Source organism: Hesperophylax consimilis, chromosome 8, assembly GCF_061612785.1.
Source record: "Hesperophylax consimilis isolate HC1 chromosome 8, BYU_Hcon_1.0, whole genome shotgun sequence".
Taxonomy (NCBI): domain Eukaryota; kingdom Metazoa; phylum Arthropoda; class Insecta; order Trichoptera; family Limnephilidae; genus Hesperophylax; species Hesperophylax consimilis.
The window spans coordinates 19,197,391-19,219,147 of record NC_142843.1 but is presented as its reverse complement, the minus strand read 5'-3'; the positions used below and the strand labels follow the sequence as shown (position 1 = coordinate 19,219,147).

General features: G+C 36.1%; 1 protein-coding gene across 3 annotated transcripts in view; it reads left to right on the top strand.

Annotated features, from left to right (window-relative positions):
* LOC149421681 (protein tiptop-like) overlaps positions 1-21,757 on the top strand; it is a 480,936-nt gene that overhangs the window by 450,927 nt on the left and 8,252 nt on the right. For all 3 annotated transcript variants that reach the window (XM_089635010.1, XM_089635007.1, XM_089635008.1), the window contains one exon: positions 20,432-20,624. In XM_089635010.1, the coding sequence (XP_089491136.1) occupies positions 20,432-20,624 (193 nt within the window). The remainder of the gene's footprint in view (positions 1-20,431; positions 20,625-21,757) is intronic.

Sequence of the window (21,757 nt, the reverse complement as noted above, 5' to 3'; positions counted from 1 at the left end):
ACCATTCTACGGTACGTTGACTGGTTAGAAGCTGGGTGAAAAAATGTGTCGGGTTCAATTCCATCATTGCACAAGCAACATCGTCCGCTTATAATGGTGATAATTAGGAGAAATTCAAATATTGCCATGTTATTCGTTACCTGCAAATGTTTAGATTTCTTTTTAAAAAAAGGAAAAAAGCTTGGATGATAGGTAACATAAACTGGATAAATAGCTTGCTTTCTTGCTATACTCTAAAATAAAGAAACAAAAACTAATAAATGCTACGTTTATTTTTATTTCGCTTTCCGTTTTTGCCCTTAATATTATTCACGCAATAAATTGTAAAATTGCTAGCGAAGGAATGTCCATCAGTCAACGTTTTAAATATGCATTAATGCCATAATGTTCCTCGAGTTATGAGACGTTCGCCATGCCTGTAGAGTGAAATTATCATATTCCTCCATACGTAAGTGAATGTGCACGTACAGTGAGCAGGTCACCGCCTTTGAATATACGACTGGGGAGGACGCTGAAAACAGAAAAAAACCTCCCGGCAAAATATGAGCCAAATTAAAATAGCTTAGCTACCCTGTATTGGGTTACATACCTGAGAACACTTACACACTTTTTAGTGAAATATTAACATACCTACCTATACCTAAGCATTTAAAGTAGTGTTCGTGTACTCTGATGCAGGATTATTCTTTTTCACTGTTTATTTTAAATCAAGTTAATCACGACTCTTAAAATTTTAAATTCTGCTAAATGAACGATTATTTAAATACCTCAGTTTCAAAGTGTAACAACTCAAAAAATTGTAGCTTTGAGTTAAGTATGAGCAAATGCTTGGAATACCGAAATATTCCAGTTGCGCATGTTTTTAAATATTTACCAATTCTATTCTATGTACAACACTAATTCTAAATCACCAGCAAAAATCAGAAAAATTACAAAGCCTGTGAATATTTCTGAAAACTCATTAACATTATAAAAATATAAAATTATGTTTGTAGATGACCTAACCTGCTTAACAACTTATTTCCAAATTATCTCTCTATTATGCGTTTCAATTGTTATACTTTGAAACTGAGATATAGATTTGTACATTTTAGCTAACGTAAATGTTAATTAATGTTACTTAATAAAGAGGATAAACCAAACATATACTTAATTGAATTTTAAATAAACTTAAAATTACTGTTTTGTGTTTTGTAATCGAATACACATTCGACATTGATTCGGAAAGCTGGGGTTCGATATGCGTACAAGAATATTTAAGCTATCCAATATAGCAAAGTATGGTGATTTGAATGTTTAAGTAAGTGGATTTTTAATGTATCTGCAGCCGGAGCCGTAGCGAGAAACAATGATGCTAAATTAAGTATTTGTCACTGCTTAGATTGGATGTAACCAAACTGAAAAGATGCTACTGTTCGTGATTCACACATACACATGCCACTTCCATAATCAATGCGACAATGGGGTGTTTCACAGAAATTCAAATGTAACATTGTCATCAAATGTCTAATCACCCATTTTATTCACTAACATTTGAAACGTCATCTAGATCATAAAAGCATAACTCAATTTTATAGAAATCCGAAACGGACCTAGAACCAGCATTTTAAATGTTAAAAAAAACAAAATGCGCTGATTTGACAATTGAATTTGTTACATTCGAATTTTATGCGAAACACCGTTGCGTTTTTCAATTTTCAATTACTGATATTTTTGTCATAAAGCTGTCTTTTCAGGGAAGAAGGCATTCAATTTTTTTTTGAGGCTTCAATCAAGCATTTTTGGATTTAATCCTCTTTGATTCTTTCAGCAGAGGTCATCATTGTATCCGCGACTAAAAACGACCGGTGCTTTACGTGGACATCTGCCATTATATGTTAATATGCTTCGCGATTATTCCCAACCGTAGTTCATGATACAAGACGCAGCTTCATAGTGTGCTTTCTACGAAATGGCCAATGATGAAACCATTCCGTATTTGATTTATTCATGATCATCAGTTAAATACTGTTAATCCATGATCATTGAACATTGATAAATCTCCCAAAAAGAAACCTGTGTACAATCTTCTTTACTTAACAATTTATTTTAATCTTGAATTGGTACCCATCCATTCCCATCGTTTCTTTATAAGTAGGTATTATAACCGCCATGATTTCAGTTCAAAAATCATTCAAATAATTTCTTGAAGACGCTGATAGTAAGATCAGAGACAGTTTGCTCTGATCTCCGATCAACGGCAGTTTGCAACTTCCTTTATACATATTACATCACTTTATTTTTCAACAAAATGCCAACCGGTTTCGGAACAACTGTACTTTTCAAGACTGATACTAGGTAAAGTATATGTTTATCTTCTAAAAGACGTAAGTTCATCAGTAAGTTTACAGCATACAGATGGCTATTAAAAATAAAATTGCAAAGTAATAACAAGTATGTATACCAATCGTCCAATGACGGGGTACAACAGTATGTTATTTCAAATGATCTGCGTAAGGGTATAGGTATATATTATATGTTCCACGCTGTTAATTAGTACCTCCCAAATTGAGAATAACTCGTGTTTAGGGAGGAACTTGCATTCGTAATATTTATATATAATATAATATAAATATTACGAGTGCAAGGTACAATACAAAAATTTAAAATTAAAAGGGGCTCGGGCAGAATAAAGTGAGTTAAAATCAATATATGAGATTGAGTGATGCAGAAAAAAATATTGCGTGTTTTTAAATAATAATAATTTATTCAACTACATAATACTAGAAGTCGGGATTTATTTCAGCGCAGATAATTCCGGGACTAACTATCATATGTAGTCCTTTCTGTCCAGAATACTAATAGAGGAAAATAATTGTACCGAGTCAACGGAAATTTTAAATTTTACTGAACAAATACAAAATGCTGTTACTAATGAAGCTAAGTTATGAATAATAACTATGTATAACGTATAATTACTATTCATATGTATTAATCCCTAAAAAGGGCGTTAGTAAATAAATATTGTTTACAGTGTAACTATTTTACAAAATATTATTCTATTTTCGTTAGTACGAGGAGAAAATTTACTGAAATAAAATGTATCAGATCTAATACCTTATTTTACATACAATATTTCAAATCAAAATACGCTCAAAACTCTTTACTCGGACGTATCTGTAAAATTTATAATTCCCTAAGAGATATGGATATTTTTCACTGAACCCTTAAATATATTTTAAATCAAATTATTCTTACAATGTACTTACACCAAAACATTTATATTTTATTATTCATCAATTGTTTGAAACATTTTTTTTTACTTATAACTTTTAATATCTAATTTCTCCCTAACCATAAAAAGTATGTAAATGGAATTTAACTGGTTTATTTTATACTCAACATCATTTATTGAAAATCTGATCAAATTATTCGTATTCTTGTTGAAAATGTTGATAACGGGATTGCAGGCCTTTAACGAATGAATGTACAGATTTCCGGTCAACCATCAGTAAAACACGAATGTATTATGAGGATACATACACGCTGGAACACGTGTTCATAAAAATTCTAATATTTTCTCATTTCGTCACTATATTTATCAGGATAAGTGCAGCTGTATCAACACGTATTCCGATGTTTTCTGAATTTACTAATATTGTATTAGGAAACGGTGTGCCAACACGTTTTTAACAGGATTTTTATCAGCAATACTCATTTTTTAAATTTTCCGTACAATATCCCAAAAGCGCGCTAAAACACAGTTGAATCCCGACCGCGATCAATTCTCGTTCATTATCTCAATTCGGTGATCTCTCTCGCAGTCTCTTGTCGGGCGATTAACATAATATGCGCGAACATATGCCACGATATAAATCCCTCCACATATTTGTTCGGCATTGCATTATTCACATGTCCTCCGGTGGCGGTGGACAAAAAATGAACCCGCGACCCGATGCACAAACCACCTGCGCTTCGCCGAGGAATTATTTAGCATCCATAATGGTCCAGAGATGTTGTTTATCTCCAACCTCCCTTGCATCACGCCATTGCAAATCACGTGGTTCCTCGTGGACCGCCTCCTGATGACAGGCCAGATGAGATGGTCGAGTTCCAGAAGGATGTAACAGACGTAGTTCTGGTTTTAGAAAATAACCCTTGTTAGCTTAGTAAACTCCCAACAAGGATTAATTAAAAATTCGTAAAAGAAATGGGTAAACCAATGGGTACAGATATATAGACTGTGAAGTACACAGTCAAAAATTATTGCGTACCACTAAAGCAATGTTGATAATTTTGTAACATTTAATTTGTTACTTCGTCTTTTTGCCACCTGCACAAGATAAGCTTCTAGATAGGTATCTATTTATATATGATTCACATCACACCTTTTTTTCAACAAATCCAGGGATATTCAACCCAAGAACTTTTAAATTGAAGCTTCGCAGATTTCTTACTAATCGTGGTATTAATAAAAGAGGCAGTTTTATTTCTTCTGAATGGCTGTTTTCGAGTTTATTTGACCACGAAGTTTTTATGTGATATTAACATTATTTTTAGAATAATAAAAACTAATTTCGGTTGTCCGTGCGTCCTGCGTAAATCTGGCACAATTAACAATATATTTTTTAAATTTCCATCGAACTTAAGTGTCATTTTCGAAAGTGCAACTGCTTTGTCAAGAATTATTATCAGACTATTCCTTGATATTTGATGGTTCTGTTATAGTTGAAATTACAGGTTGCCTTTAAACGTGTGCGTTCTCTAATACTGAATATATTGATGAAATACCAAATATTTAGAAAACCATCAATAGTTATGGATTGTATTCGGGCCACCATAAAATGAAATTACTCATTATTCAGTTCTTAAAATTAAACCCATTTTAAAATATCTAGTTCAAGTTCCTACCTACGTGGTACCGCCGATGGTATCCTTTGCAACTTTTGCACCTGAAGTCGTCGTATATGAGACAGAAGGAAATATATTCATAGTTGTGGTAAGCCTACCACGAATTCTATATGCCTAGACGTCTTCTGTGTATGAATATAAGAATGTATGCATGTGTGTGTGTGTGTTAGGAACGGTCAGGGGCGGCGCCCGGCCGGGGGCCCGGGGCCGCCCGCCGCACCGTATCGGGCGCAGGGCGGCCCCGGGCCCCCGGCCCTACTGACAGCTGAATGCGCGCCCCCTGACGGGCCCGGCGACTCGTGCGCATTGTCTCGGCCCGAGAATGCCATGTGCAATATGCCCTCCATTTTATTTGCGCTCTCGATACTCAGAGATTTTGACCGTTACGGTTTCCCTGTGCGCATACCTACGCCGATCGACGACATAATTGTTTTAAGGACTCTTTTTTGTTCACAAAGCAAAGCTGAAAAGTTGGTTCACCGGTGAAATTAAATGTCTCCTTTTAGAAATAGTTAATAATGACACCCATATAATTTTTATAAGGATTGGGACTTAGGTATATTCTTTTATTTCCAAAAGAATTATTTAATAGTTGTACTTTTTTCCTTCATCTTTACGACGGTTTATCAAACAAATTTTGTTAGAATATATCGTTTTTTAAATTATATATATATATGTTTTACTTTTACCATGTTATGTTTCGTATGATAAATCAGTAGGTAAGTACTAGACCCGTATGCCCGAATCATGATAGTTAAAAAAAATTATGCGAGTACAGTACAGTAGATCCAAATGCTCTCAATCATCAGCATCCCCAATTGGGGTATGTTATGAGGTTGAAGGTAATGGGAAAGAGAAGGAGGTGGGGAAGAGGAAGGCGGGTATGTATGTTTATGGAAGTTCAGATCCGGTCATTAAATTTTAGCCATTTCAAGCAACCGACGTTTCGATTCTAAATTGTGATATTTCACAAGGGTGTAACTGAAAAGTAACTAATCAATAGTTGTCAACACCTACGTTTGTTTTATCTATGCGATTTCTTTAACGTCTACGTTTGTTTTATCTATGCGAATTCTTTAACGTTTCTACGTTCGTTTTTACTAAATTTCTAGTGTTCTAAGGACGGGAAATTGGTAACACTTTTGATGAAATAAGGGTTGCTTTGAAGAAATGCACCAGGAGCACAGAACGTACAAGATACGTCAGAATGAGACTGAGCTTACCTGCAATACAGGTATATGTACACTTCGCACGCACACACAGAGAGTGAGGTTCCCCCGTGTGTGCGAGTGGCCGCAACTAGCAGAGTGGCTCGCGAAGAGAGCGCCATAACAATGAACAATGGACGCATAAATCAGTATAATTAGTTCGCTCCACCAGCGAATCATTGGTCAAAATGTTAAGTTTCACTCCGCCTCCTTTAGCTCAGAGGTTCTTTCACCAAACCACAATTACATACATGCGCCGCAAACAAACATACTTACATACACGATTATGCCTCGCTAACAGACATTTCGACTTGCACATACGACGCCTCTGTCTCCGCCTGGCTGTGTGCGTTCATTTTTGAGGGCGAGTAAATGGCAGTAAGGGAGAATGTTTGCTTGTATGCCTCTTGTGACTTTTTTTGGTGTTTTTTTTTTTTCATTGATCCCCGATCGCGATTTGCGGAAAGGAATGCGCCACTGTGTATCATTATGCAATCGGTACAAGGCACGCTATTTCCACAGAATTTTCTGAATAAAAAATAAAAGCGTTCGAGCAGTGTTTTTTGATCAACGTATAGGTAGAAAACGATCGTGTTAAAAAAATAATATATGTTAGTGATTGGGAATATATCCAGAACACGTGTTCTTTTCCTAATAAATATCACGACGGAATGCGACAGTATCAGTATTTGTATGAATACGTTTTCATCGGTCCTCATAAAACACTCGCTTCTAACTGATACTTTTTGAGGAATATTCATTCGTTAAAGGCCTGTAGTCCCGTTTTTAACAGGAAAACGAATAATTTGACCAGATTTTTAATATTTTTACGGTATTTTATACCAGTTTTCTATGTGCATATTTTTTTTGCTGTAGAGGAAAGGAAGCGTATTTGGAATACTGTTGGTAATTCGGAATACCGTCTTATCTTCGGTTTGGGTGGCGGAATCTATCGGTAATAAATAATATAACTATTGAAAGTTGAAGCTGTGAGCCTTGATTTTGGCCGGTATAATAGTTCTCCTGTGTCTGCGGATGAATGCTGACGTGTTTTGTGAAGTTGCTCCTATCAAAACTTTTTCGGTGAGTTTTTAATCCAATATAATCACCCCATATTCCAAACTATTTTATAACATTACAAATGAAATCACTTCAGAAAGAGTTATATTTTTATAGTATGGCTTTCGTTTTTGCATTTTTTAATACGTTGACATGTGATATAAGAAAGATCTTTTAGGTTATATGTTGCTAATGCGGAATACGGAATGTGATGCAAAATCGGAATAGTATTCCAAATTATATTCATTTTTTTAAAGTACTTTTATTTAATTTTACAGAGATGTCGTCACCAAATTTGTACTAGAAAAGGAAGAAGTGGGATTCGAATGATATGTGTGAAGCCATTAGTGCTGTTCGCAATAAAAAAATGGGATATTTGATGGCAGCTAAACACTTTAAAGTCCCACGTACTACTTTGTTTCGACTCGTATCTGAAAAAGATGCGGACCCTTTGACTTTAACCTCAAAGAAAATTGGCCGAAAACCAGTTTTTTAGTGCAGAGTTCGAAAAACAATTGGTAGACTACGCCCTTGTAATGGAAAAAAAATTCTATGGACTAACACAAATGGATATCCGACGATTGTCTTATCAAGTGGCTGTTAAAAATAATCATCCAACTCCTTTTAAATCGGGAATTGCTGGCAGATACTGGTTGAAAGGCTTCCTAAATAGACACAAAAATGTGTTATCTATGAGAAAACCTACAGGAACCTCGTTTGCAAGAGCCATCGGTTTTACCAAAGAAAAATTGGACACATTTTACGACATACTAGAAAATGTGTATTCAGAAAAAAAACTACCCCGCCGACCGTATATTCAACGTAGATGAATCAGGACTATCTATCGTTCAAAGTAAAATCCCGAAAATCATTGGACGCCGTGGTAAAAAACAAATCGGTGCACTAACTTCGGCTGAACGAGGGTCTCTTATAACTATTGTGGTTTGTATGAGCGCATCAGGCATATATGTGCCTCCAATGATAATTTTCCCCCGCAAAAATATGAATCTACAGCTCATGAAAGGAGCCCCGGCTGGATCTGTTGGAGTATGTCATCCATCTGGGTGGATACAAACTCACCTATTTACCCAATGGTTTTTACATTTCATGGAGAAAACTAAACCAAGCGAGAGCTCTCCGGTTTTGTTAATCTTGGATGGTCATTATAGCCATACAAAAAACTTGGAGATTGTAGATTTGGCTAGAGCGAATCACGTCTCCATAATATCACTCCCTCCTCACTTCACACACAAAATTCAGCCCCTCGACAGGTCATTCATGAGTCCTCTGAAGGCCTATTATAGCGAAGAAATTCGTATGTGGCTACGTAATAACGCACGAGCTTTGTCAGTATATGACATAACGGAGTTATTTGGAAATGCTTATCGCAAATGCCAAACCGGAGAGATTGCAGCAAATGGATTCAAAGTTAGTGGAATCTATCCCTTCAACCGGCATATTCTTAGCGATGCTGACTTTCTTGCTGCAGAAATTGAAGAGTCTGAAGTCCAGCATTGTGCAGAAGCGTCAACAACACCCATGATGGAAGTTGAAGCACGTCCATTAGCTTTAATGGAAAGTCCACCCGAAGTCCAAAGTCCTTCCTTGGTCGCGATTGAACCCCAGCCGTCGACTTCGCGTGGAAGACCCAATCGCACTATCATTACCCCATTTGATGTTTCCCCGATTCCGCAAACTAGGAAAAAAACATCCAATAGAGGGCGTAAATCAGCGGTTTCAACCGTTATATCAAGTTCTCCATACAAGAAGCAACTAATAGATGAACAGGAAAAGAGGACTGCCAAGAACAGGCCCAAGGGTACAAAAAATTCCAAAAAGAAAAAAAAGACAGATATTGCTACTGACTCGGATTCTTCTGCATCGGAAGTAATTGATGACAGTTCCTCTTCTGATATAGTCATCCCTCCTGGAACTAATAAACCAAACGATGAAGACGCAGTGTGCTTTTTCTGCAATGGTCCTTTCGGTCAGGATGTAAGGGGAGAACTTTGGGTCAAGTGCCTAATGTGCAACCTCTGGGTACACAATGAATGTGCCGGATGCGAAACAGAAGAGTATGTATGTGATTATTGCAAATAATTAACAAGACACTATTATATTCTGAAATATTAAAAGTGAATATAATTTGGAATATACTATTCCGAATTACATGCACTTTTAAAAAAACGCATTTTTTCTCATTCTTTAATTTTTTATTTTTTAAAAGCACTGTAATATTTGTTTTTAATTTCTGTTCTCGTTTCCTAATAAACTATTAGTTTCTTAACATTTAAATCGACTTTTATTCGTAAAAACATTTTTATCTTATTTTCTGCACCCTAAAATGTAAATGGTATTCCGAATATACTTCCTTTCCTCTACATTTTACTAATTGTAGCTAGGTACCTGACTTACTTCACAAATATGTTAAAATCATTACATAAATTTACAGGGCAAATAAAAATTTAAATAATGAGATTTCACCACACGGATAAAAAATATTATGGCTGATTTATCAATCCATTACCTAATTAAGTATTAGTCCATTCAGAACATATCTGAATACGCGTTCATGCAGCTGTGCTTTTCCTGATAATATAAAAACGAAATGGTACAATATTAGAATTTTTATTAGCATGTGTTCCGACATCCTCACAAAATATTCGTGTTTTACCGACAGGCTTTTAGTACACCTGTCAATTCATTCGTCAAAGGCCTGCAGTCCTGTTTTTAACAAGAATATAATTAATTTCATCATTTTTAATAAATTAGCAATATTTTATATCAGTAAGTATTTTTCCGTGCATATTTGCTTATTTTTGATTTTATAAGCCACCCCTGTCTAAATCTAGACATGTTTGTGAAATAGGGAAGATTTTGATTAGTTAGATAAAGTATCTAAATATCTTAAATAAGCAGTTTTTCGCGAAGCCCAGTACCTTCCTGCGCATTGTTCGCCCTATCTACCCAGTAGCTAGTACCCAGCATATTTCCATGCATAGTGTTCCCAGAGCTTCTCTAAAATACATATTTGCAATGATCGGAGGGTGACGCTTTGTATTCCGCAGATTTTCTCCGCCGCGACGATAAAGGAGAAGAAGTTTTGAAGTCTCGTGAAGGAAAGTTGAGAGACGCTGCTGTCTTTTGTCTTACAAAGAATGCGATAAGAATAATTTATAGAGCCCAATCTTAATGAAGCCCGACCCCGGAGGACGTGCCTAGTTCTAAGGAATGCAATCGACAGTGTCCTATAGATTATATTGCGAGCAGGACCATCGCACTCGGCTTAATGGCAAATTGAATTCCTTTCAAACCAACAAGGAAGCGCCTTTATCTAGCTATATCAATCTGTGATGTAAAGACGGATTTGATGGTTCTTCCGTTTTTTATCTAGGCTTTTTACTTTGATAAAACAGTGTCATTATTTGGAATTTATTATATCTAATTAAAAGCTGCATAAGAATATGTACATTAAAATTAATCAAGTTCCTAAGTAGGTAACCGTTAAGATAAGCGTGTTGATAATGCTAAAAAGAGTATCCGTCAGAAAATAATCTTAATGTACAGGTAAATACATAGTCTTCGATTTCCGCGAATCCTCTCGCACAGATAATTACACGAATCAACAATTTCAATCTAGAAATAGATAATAAACTGATGATTTCTTTAGAACGGGAGCATTTCATATTATTTAAGTATATACATCCGTTATTTCCTCATCGTGTAAATTGTACCTTTCACCTCGCCCAGAAGTGTACACTTTGATGGTGTAAATTAACAACATTGTGGAGAGAATTGTGTAATAATTCTATGTGCTAAACGTAAATTGCAAGTGGCCCTATGGTAACAGGTACCCGGTTGGAGTATTATCGGGGCTGGTAACTCGTAAATCGGTAGGAAATCACGATCATCCGGACGGTCAAACAATAAAGCTTTCGTTGGGCTTTCAGAGCCGCTGCAGAATATCATAATAGACGGGAGAACGGGAGTCGACGCTTTTCTATACAACATTACAAACCTCCCATTCATAGTGCTCTTTTGACATTCTCCTCTCATTTGTAACCATCATTTTACGATTCTAATCTTGTAAATTAACACTAGTGACGCGTGTTGAAATCTTTCACGATATTTCACGCGTTGTGCATTAAAGTTGGTACCACGCTTGATGCAAGTGATATTATATTTGAAAGGTTGCGACAACCCTTTTGTGATGATTTTAATTTCACTTACGTGTGATTTTTTTACGTGGGATGTTATAGCTGATGCATATTATTATTCTCAACAGTTCAAGCTTATATTAAGTTGGAATCTAGTTTCACGAGGATTTTATCTACTTTATCACATCTAGCTCACTAAATCGCTTTATATCTGAGCCGTCTCTGCGTATTAGCCGCAAAGATAAAACTTATGACGTCCCTTAGACTGTGTCGTCCCATTTGGCTGACTGGTACTTTCCTCCAGAATGTTCTCCGCTACAGTGTTTCGCACTTATCGTTTTAGTCTCGGCGATCATTACTGCTTCGGTGGAAACGTCTCGAACAGCCGAACGTGTCGAATTGATGGTCCATGATCAGCCAGATATGGTGCTCGCAGCATCCAATCTATCTCCCTCCTCGCTGGCACTAAAACACGTCATATCGTGAGTCGGAGTGGCTGCAATAATTGTGCGAGTGATCTGATCTTTTGGTCGGACGGTGTGATGAAATAGAGAACATTTATGTGTTCCCGGTACGGCCTTTGGGGCGGCAAGTGAACTGCAGTCGTGTATTTCTTCAAGGCTTTTACTTCAAATAAACCTTCAACACACCCTTCGATTTGCAGTTGTCATTGTGAAATTTCATAAATTATAGTCTATCGCGTAATACAGATCTATAAATCAACAATAGGCGGTGCCTAAATTATTGTTAAATCTTTCGCTGCATCGCTTTTATTTAAAATGAAATGTAAATTAAAAAAAAACTTTATTTGGCAAAAATACGTGAAAATATATTCATCGTTATTAAAAATGAAAATTTAATTGTTGTTTAGACTCCTAACTTTTAAAGCTTCATACAACACGGCAAAGGCAGTTGATTGATGGCCATAATCTGTATGAATATCTCATGCAGCTGTCCCTCGTCATAGCGACAGATTTTTTTTCTTCCACGGGCTGCTCTGGCAAGGAACGCAAATAGAATGCAAAAGGAGTGCAGTCACATTGATGAGAAGAATCAATCTCCAAGACGTTGATGAAATGGATCCATTTCGGACTATTGACTCCGGCATTAGCGGGGGAAGAAGCTAGACCTACTAAAGTGATTTCGCAGAATTGCAAACTGTTGCGCGGCGGTCATTTATTTTGAAAAATGAAGCGGTTTTATCTCGCGTCAATTCCTAAATATAAAGTTACTGAAAGATACAAATTATTGTAGATTAAAAAATTCAAACAATTAATAATCTTTAGGCACCTACCTACCGAGATAGACTCGGACTACTACAGATTAGGTAGGTACCTACAAAAGCTGTATTCCGAGAATCAATAGATATTTTAATAGTACCTACCTACTATCGACATACGAGTACTTGTAAAATATCTAGTGGTATTTTTAAGCATTGGCAGATGATGAACACTGTAATGTTGTCCGAAATAATGGCTATAGAAGGAGGTAGCGCAACATGGCATAATAACCCAAAAATAAATCATCTATGTTATACGATTTATGAAGCATAAATATTATCATGACTTCCCGAAAGTTTCAACTCACGAAATAGCTTCTTATCAAAATTTTCAGAAGTGTTTATTTTTAAATTAAGCGGTGCCTAATAAATTTAGCAAGGGTCACACGGGATCAAAGCAGTAAGTCAATCGATACGATCAGAATGCAAATTGCCGTTAGAATGTGTACATATTGTCCTGTTTGAGTTCCAACCAACTATCGTCCTATCCGTCGTGATGTGAATTTGTCTAAAGCCTTATCTTCGCCATTCTAACAATAAAATAACAAATACAATCCTGCACAAACGGCACCTTTCAACAATGTTATACAAATAACGAGGAACTTGATACTTTGAACATTTTGATTAAGTCACACGCTCAAATCAGTCGACTTAAGATTACTAGCTCCGTGCGGATCAGGTCTAAATGTCAGTAGAGATTTATCGTTGTTTTGAGATGGAAAGAGTCGGACTGGGTAGATTCGATCAAATAATGTCGCAATGATATTATTTATATGAGGTGTGGCATTAAATTGAAAACATGGCCAAGCCCTCGCTTGGGTACGTTTATCCAGCAGGCAAATAATTATTACTATTTATTGCACAAATACAATTGATAACTCGGCGAAACATCTGAACACGGTCATAAAGTACATTTATTATTCAATATCTATAGATTCGGTATCATATTAACGTTATTTAAAAATTACCACACAATGCTTTTATATTACTGATCTGATGTACAACACTCAAATCCGAAGCAGATAAAATGCTAAGTACTAAATACTTACGTAAATTAATCTTAAATCTCTCATTCTGTGTTTCGTTGGACTTCTACCTTGATTAATAATCCATTTTCATTCGCTTCACCGCAGCAAGTAAATCCCTTTGTTTTTTTTCACCTTTGAACTGTGACAAATACACTGAGTCGATACAAATAAATATGTTGCGTAACCCCAATGTTCTTTAAAACAAATTGCGTCGAGTGGAAGAAAAAGTGTTGCCTATCCATCAGGAAGATCCGTCCATTTTTCACGTGGCCCTCCGAAAAAACGTGCTAATTTACCAGTGCCTTTGTTTCTACAGCCCCAACAACACTTTTAACCCTAGGCCTAGAACTAGTATACTGCAACCTTAAATTTACCATCTCCCCATGTCGGATAGTACTTACAGGTATCTAGTATTTAAGTACACAAATAAACGTACCAAATACTCTTCTAATTTAGGTACTTGATAGTTTGAGGTTACCTGGAAAGTGTTGTATCAAGTACGTACTTACCAACCCAGTACTCGGTCATACCAGTGTATGAATAGTTCCACGGTATGTCGGTTGTTGTTGGACGGTGAAGTCACGCACGAAGTCACAGTTAACTCGCCCCAACACTTGATTAAGTTGTGTGACGTCACTATACCCCAGAGGTGGCAGGGTGGATACAAGACCTTAACCAGTGATTTTATACGAAGCAAGTGGGCACCAGAACTCAATTAGTCGATAGATAGGTAGGTAACTATTTGTTAGGAGAATTAAATGAGCATTTTCTATTTACTTTTAATTATTTCCATTTCTCTTAACTTCGCGGGGACCGAAACAAGGAGTAAAACTAAGGAGCCAGTCCTCGGCGGTGAGTAGCTCACTTTCGAAAGCCGGACGGGCCCATCAGTCAGGGGGTCCCACTGGGACCGGCGATCCGCGGCCCCTAAAGAGGCGATTACTCCTAGCGGACCCCAAGAACCACCCCTGAAAACAACTCACACCCCCGCAACATTTCCGCAAAGTAAAAGACACACTGTTATAAGTAAAATTTTATTTCTATCCGACAATACAAGCAGGTGAAAAATGTTTGGTCCATTTTTACTTAGGGGTTGATTTTGCACTCTTATTTTCTGGTTGTTTTCTCCGTGCGTCCATGCATTACCCCCTATCATCGGATAATCTCGGGCGATCACACGTGTTTACTAGGTCCATCTTTCTTCCTTGGGCCAGCGTCCCTTCTCATTACCGGGCTGTTTGATTTATAATTGGAACTCCGGGAGCGCAGAAGTATTGTGCGGATCAGGCCGTGATTACTGGCCTGATATATAAAAATGGCCAGTTCGTGATTGGTACAAATGCCACGGGACCGTATGCGAGTTGCCAGCGATTCAAGGAAAACTGACCATATCGGACTTAATGAAAAAATAAACGTCGACGGTTTTTAGATTGCTCTTTAAAAATAGCTCTTCCTAGTACCTACATTACCTGAAACAATGACGCACATTTTTTAGATCCTAACCTATGAAAACACATATCAATAATCAACAAAAACCGCAGTAGTACTGTTATTTTTCACCCGAACTACAAATATAAAATTGCTTGTTTTATTTTGTTAATGCATGATTCTTGTGTCTTGTGATTCGCGAAATTTCACGAGAGCTTATTTAGCTTAACGCGAAAACATTTAATTTTGGTTTCATCGCCAATCTAACTTTGGAGAAAATCTTTTAAACCCACACTTAAGTTGGTATCTACCTTTCTACCTTACCTGAAATGATCAATCGTTTCCAATACAATATATCATAAAAAAGTTACTCTATCTCCTACCTGCCAAGGTAAACATTTATCAGAGGTGCTGGATGCGGAAAGAAAACTCATTACGAACATCTTTAAGATTTATAAACAAGTGATATATATCTGCAACCCCTTCGCGATTATCTTCTCCAGCTTCTGTCCTCCTGGGGTGTATTCGTAAATAAACTTTTCACTATAATTTCCTTCTTGTCACTTCTCGGCAAGCGAGCCGTGATGGGGTGGTGTAGAGGCTTGCTACTTTATTCTGCCGGTGAACTAAGGTGTACTAAGTTATATGAGTGAGCTGACGTTATTTATATTTTATTTTCTACCAGCATATGAATTATACTAATATCTATACATGCCTACGTATCTCCAAATAGGCTTTGGGAAAATTATAAATAATTAGCATACATAAAAATACATATAATACGTTAGAAAACACATATTTGTGAACTTGTCAAACGAATTATGACATGTATTTGTATTTATACATTTATAAAACATAGAAATATTCATATATTAGAAAACTGAAATCTGTATTGCAATATGTTATAATTGGCTGGAGAGGAACAAATGATAACTTTTTAAATCCACTTTAGTTTGATAATTAAGGTAATCTTTAAAAAAAATCTACATTTAGTACTAAATTTTTTTTATGATATTCAATGCAGGTACCCAAAAAATACAAAATGTACAAAAAATATTCAATACTTAAAATTTTTTAAAGGAAAAATATCTAAGCAAGATATCAGAATTACATTAAAACCCATAATAGTACCTACATAAACCATAATTCAAAATACCCACTTTCCTCTAGTAATATCTTATATTAAGAAATTTCCTTTAAATCTGAAAATTATCGGAAATATTCACGAATTTCGGCTTAATTTTAAAAATTACCTAAAACTGATGAGATTTTTTTTTAAATAAACATATTTTTCTGTTACCGATAAATCTTGCGTTTTCCTAATTTATTTACAAACATAAGACTTAATATATATATAATAAGTTATTTCATGAACACCTTTTTTCTGGATAGTGTTAAAGTTTTTTTATAGGGCTTCCTATCTCTGACTCGGATCAAAACAAAAGTTTTGTAAAAAGCATTTAAATAAATCAATTGATGCTACTTTTAGATTGTTTTGAAAATTCTGTGCTTTCCTAATTTTTTAAAAGTTTTTTTTGTTATTGGTGTAGAGTTAAGATATTATTTTCAACTTTTAAAGCTACATCAAAACAATGCTTTATAAAATGAGTCTTTATTATGATTAAAGAGCAATATTTCTCTTTAGTATAACTTCAACGGGAAAGATTGTATTCGATTTGCCATATCTCCGGGGATATAGGAGTAAGTACCGAGGCTATTAGCTACATCTCGCCCGCTAATGAAACCATCAGATCTCGGAGATATAAGTTAGATCGTGATGTCGAAGACAGGAAATGTTTCCATTTCTTGTTGCGTTGTTTTTACTCGGTGGGTGGTGAAGTCTGTGATAATTCCGGGCCTCTAAATCATGGCGAGCGTGAAACTTCGCGCGGGTCCCGAATTAATGATTGCTTCTTGAATATTTAACAGGATGAATCGCTTTTTTATTGCATCCTATGCGGGCAATTAAGGTTGACAAACATATTTTCTGGATTCCGATACATATTTTGAATCGCTTACTTGCTTACTTCGCTGAAATACGTGAATCTTCACATTTACACGTCGAAAACTATATACGTAAAGTGTTGCTAATTTATTAAAAATCTCTTTAACTTATTTGTATTCCTGTTAAAAACGGGACTGCAGACCTTTAATGAATTAATCGACAGATTTCCCAATGAAGTGGCGCAGACCCGTGAACGTTAACCAATCAGTTCCAATTTGTTCATTAATTAAATATTATACTAAAGATAGGTACCAATTTTGTCGCATATCTGCATTCTTTACACAACTGATTCAAACTTCAAAAATTACGCTTGAATTGAAAGCAAATTTTTTCAATCAGATTTCACACAGGACTAACTAACGCGCAGATAACCGAAATTAGTATTTTTGATAAGTAGCTACCCACAGTGAAGTACCTCAATATTGTAACTAATGCGGTAACTAGGTAGGTAATTGTAAAAATTTATTTTATTTTTTGGTTGTTTTTTTAGTCAGAGCAACAATATTAGTTAAAATATTGCATAATAATTATTAATTTTAACTTTTCAATTAAAAGTGATGAAAGATAAAAGCACAGTTTCCATAAAGATAGCATGTTTGGGAAGCTACCAACATTAATTTGCGCCTTTTCGATAATTCGCTTAGTTTTGACGTCTCTTTATAACATCTTGTACATCCCTACAACCGAGAAATTACCGCCAGGCTCACGTCATTTTCTTTGATCTCTTTTGAATTTGTGTAGAATGTCTCGAGTGACAGCCTTAATTACATATAGGCTAATGTTTTTCGCGGACCAATTTCCATGCGTCAATCGGGGGTGGGTTCGCATTCGAACATCCCTTTGGGGATGATTCATGTTAATTGAATTCTTACCCCGGAGCCTCTGCTAATTAAGTATGAGAGGTTGAGGAGCTTTTCCTCGAGTTGCGCGCATGGAGCTTCTTATATTATTCAGGAAATGAGTCTGTGATTGCGATGCGAACTGTGCGAGGAATACGTCCGCTCTTATCAAACTCACAGTTTCCTTTGTACCTTTTGGCTTTTGAGATTGTTCAGCGACTCACCATTTTAATAGACAGTCGTGTAATGGGAGATGATAGGTAATTACGGTTCAATTAAACATTACTCAAACCAAGTTTTTCAGTGTGTGTGTTTAACTGCTACAAAAGTTTTGCTTCAGTGATGTTTCATGAACTTATTCCAATAGGAAAATTTAACATGACTAAAATACAACCTATTTGCTAATGGAAGTTATTGGAGAATACTAACATAAATATTTCGTTAGTGCATTAGTGCATATTTAGCACACATAAGTTCATGTTGCTAAACAGTGATAACTGAAATTAAACGAAAAAAATTAAACTATTTTCAATATTTTTTTATGTCTTAAAATCGCTCGTGTTCTGAGAACCACATTCATAGTTACTAGTGTAATTTGAATCAATACCGCCGTTTGAAAGCAAATTTACCAGTTTAAAGCTGTCTTTCAATGGTAGGTATCCTTATTTTCTCATTGTTATCACCGACTGTACGGTAAACCCTTTGTTCTATCGCGATGGCTAAACAAGATAGCGGGATAAATATCCCGGCTTACTGTTCATTTAGCTTTGTAATTAATTTATGATTGTTCCAAGCGGCCGCCATTCGCTATTATTTACTCTACGCCGGCGGTCAACATCGTGGGATAATCAGAAGATGTTTGATGTTTGCTCTGCAATACTTCTGGTAGCAGATTCTAAGCAGGGACGTGTTTGATGTATTTTTTTTATTCTGGCGATTATCCAAAATAATGGTCATTTTTGGTTTAAACAAACTAATTATATGCATTTAGTTATGTGTATTATTTAAGCTTAGTGGACAAATACATTATAATACGTCATATAATTTGAAAATACAGGTAACAATCGGCCGTTATTGCAAAGTATGTATTAAAAAAACACCAGGAAGTCATCATAAGAATTAGTTTATACGTTTGAAGTGGCATTGGAGATCATACATTTAAATGCTTGTACACTTTGCTACTGAAAACAGTCATGTGTTATCCATCTCTGGTATTAAATAGAAAACTAAGCTATGAAAGAAACCTTACCCAGGTGCCAGCAAAATATCTTATGATAATTTTCAAATTCCAGCTGGCTGCGTTAGAAAAAAAACTGTAGAAATAATCTAGAACTTAAAATGACATATCCAAATTCTTTCTCCTTATTTTGGTCCACCCTTCTATCAGAGTTTGGCTACCAGGGTAATTTTCATCATTTACGCGGATTTCAATGCCATGTGGCACAGCGCGAGGTCATTTGGAAGCGTTGACGAGTGGTATGGCACAAACAAAGCTTAGAAAATAAGCTCTAATCCATTTTCTATCACAAATTCTTTAAATAGTCGAGGCATGCCACTGATCCTCAGATTCTAGAAATGATGAACCTCGAAGCTCGCAACGATGATACGGTGGGAGATTAGAGTCGCACTCTTGCTCGCAAACTGCTCTTAAGTACCTGGGTACTTACCCCAATGTTTGCCATCGTTGTCTCTTATCGAAGGTGCCTAACAGATTATAAGCTGTGTAAACTTCACCGCCAAACGGTTGCAGTTAGCTGTTGACTTTCGCAGTTGGGAAATCATAAATTACACTTAAAGCTTCCAGTATTTGCGTCAGCAGCAATAATTATCACTTCAAACAACTTGTACTGACATGATATTAAAAAAATCTTAAATAACATCTTTCACTAAGCCGATAAATATATTTCTTACAATAACTTCTTTCTTTGTTCCCTGGTATTTATAAAACTCATTGTCACAACCGATTTTAAATTCAAATAGTATATGTTCCCATATTACCATTTTTTTTTAATTGGTTATGTCTGCTTCCGTCCCTTTAGGAATTATCTTCATGTGATAAACAATGACAAAGAGGGTTTCTCATAAAAAAAAAAATACATTGCATGATCAGTGGCTGAGTTGCCATCGCGTCTAGGTCCGACCAAGGCGTAGTGAGTTCACTTCCTCGCCTGGCTAAGTCCTCCATCAGGACACAACCAATATTTTCCGCTCACTGTGGTGGTATTTTCAAATTATTGCGAGTTTATACGTAACTCGGAAATGTTCGTCTTTCTTTTAAAAAAATAAAGAAATTAGCGTTTCATTTTCAAATTTAGGCTTAAACTGAAAAAACGATATTCTATTTTTTTTTAAATCGTTTTTATAGCGATTGAGATAATTTCATGTCAGTGTGTAATGGTTTTCCGCGACTAATTCACACAATTTAACTATTAATTTTCAATAATTTTAAGAAAACATTGTATAATACAACAATTAGTTTCATATTTAGTTTAATTAAAAAAAACATTATAACTAACGTTGTCTTTTTTTTGTTTGCAGAAGAGGGAGGCGGTGGCAGTCCCGAGGAAGGAAGCCCCCGCGGGGATGACGAGGACGGGGATGGGGATGGTGAGGGTGAAGACGGAGATGGAGAAGGGGAAGGCCGGAGACCCTCGCACCATCACCACCAGGACGACCACGATATAGAGCACAGCATCCCGGCCACGCTCATACAGGACCCTAATGCAGACAGGTAATAAAAACAACATTATTAAAAAGTAGACGTTTGATTTTTAACATTTTTTAATCGCAATGTCTTGTAAAAAATACTGCGATAGCGAACTGTGCGGATTTTTTTTTTTTTATAGTGAATACCTCACAAGAGTCCTAACTGCTCCCGTCTGGAGCCAGTGAGACTATGGCATCCCCAATTGGGGGATGTTGTGAGGCTGAAGGTAAGTGGGGAAGGGAAAGAGGAAGGTGGGGAAGTACCTGGCTATTCAGATCTAGTCACTAAACACGGCTAAAGCCATTTGGAGCAACGTTTCAATTCTGAATGGTGGTCTTACACCAGGGCGATACTGGTAGTATCTTCCACTCTGGAACGTGCCGCAAATATACTATATATTATTTTAATTAATTATTTGTGAAATAACACAAATTAATCAAATAAAATTTATTTGCGCACGCCGGGTTCGAACCCGCGACCTTCGGAATGGCAGTCCAATGCGTTACCACTGGACTATACTATGGATGAAAATCTTGAATAAAAAAAAATACCTACAAACAATTTTATTGGTAAAGGTAAGAGACAAACAGCTTATACATAAAATATAAATATAAATATATACATGTTAAAAACAGTCAAGCCAAAAAAAAAATAAAGCATGGTTCACACGAATGGTGAATATATCACCATTATTGAGAAGTATCTACAAAAAGTGATTCTGACATTTTTAGGACAACAACTACAGGAGTATTTTCACTGTTTTTTTTTATCCCCGAAAAAAATTACGATACTGAAAGTAATTTTTTGCCATTTTAGATTTGATGTCAAAACGACGTTTTCGTTTTTAACGTAATTTCGGTGGCGCTGACGTCACGCCGGGTGACGCTGGTGACAGTCCTCCTACCAGCCAGTGGCGTTTTCTGACGCATGACGCTGTAGCCAGTTGGAACCGTTTTAGAAAGTGCGGTTTTGATCGTTTTTTAATCAAAAAATGAAAATATTAAAATTACACATTTTCAGTATAATGATAACGATAATGATGGATAATTTGGGAAGCGGGTTTGGGTACTGCCGTCCCGGGAACCATTGGATTATTGGATAACCAACACCTCTGCCATTGGTATCTAAGCCCAAGTGGTGATTTAGCAGGGGTGCCC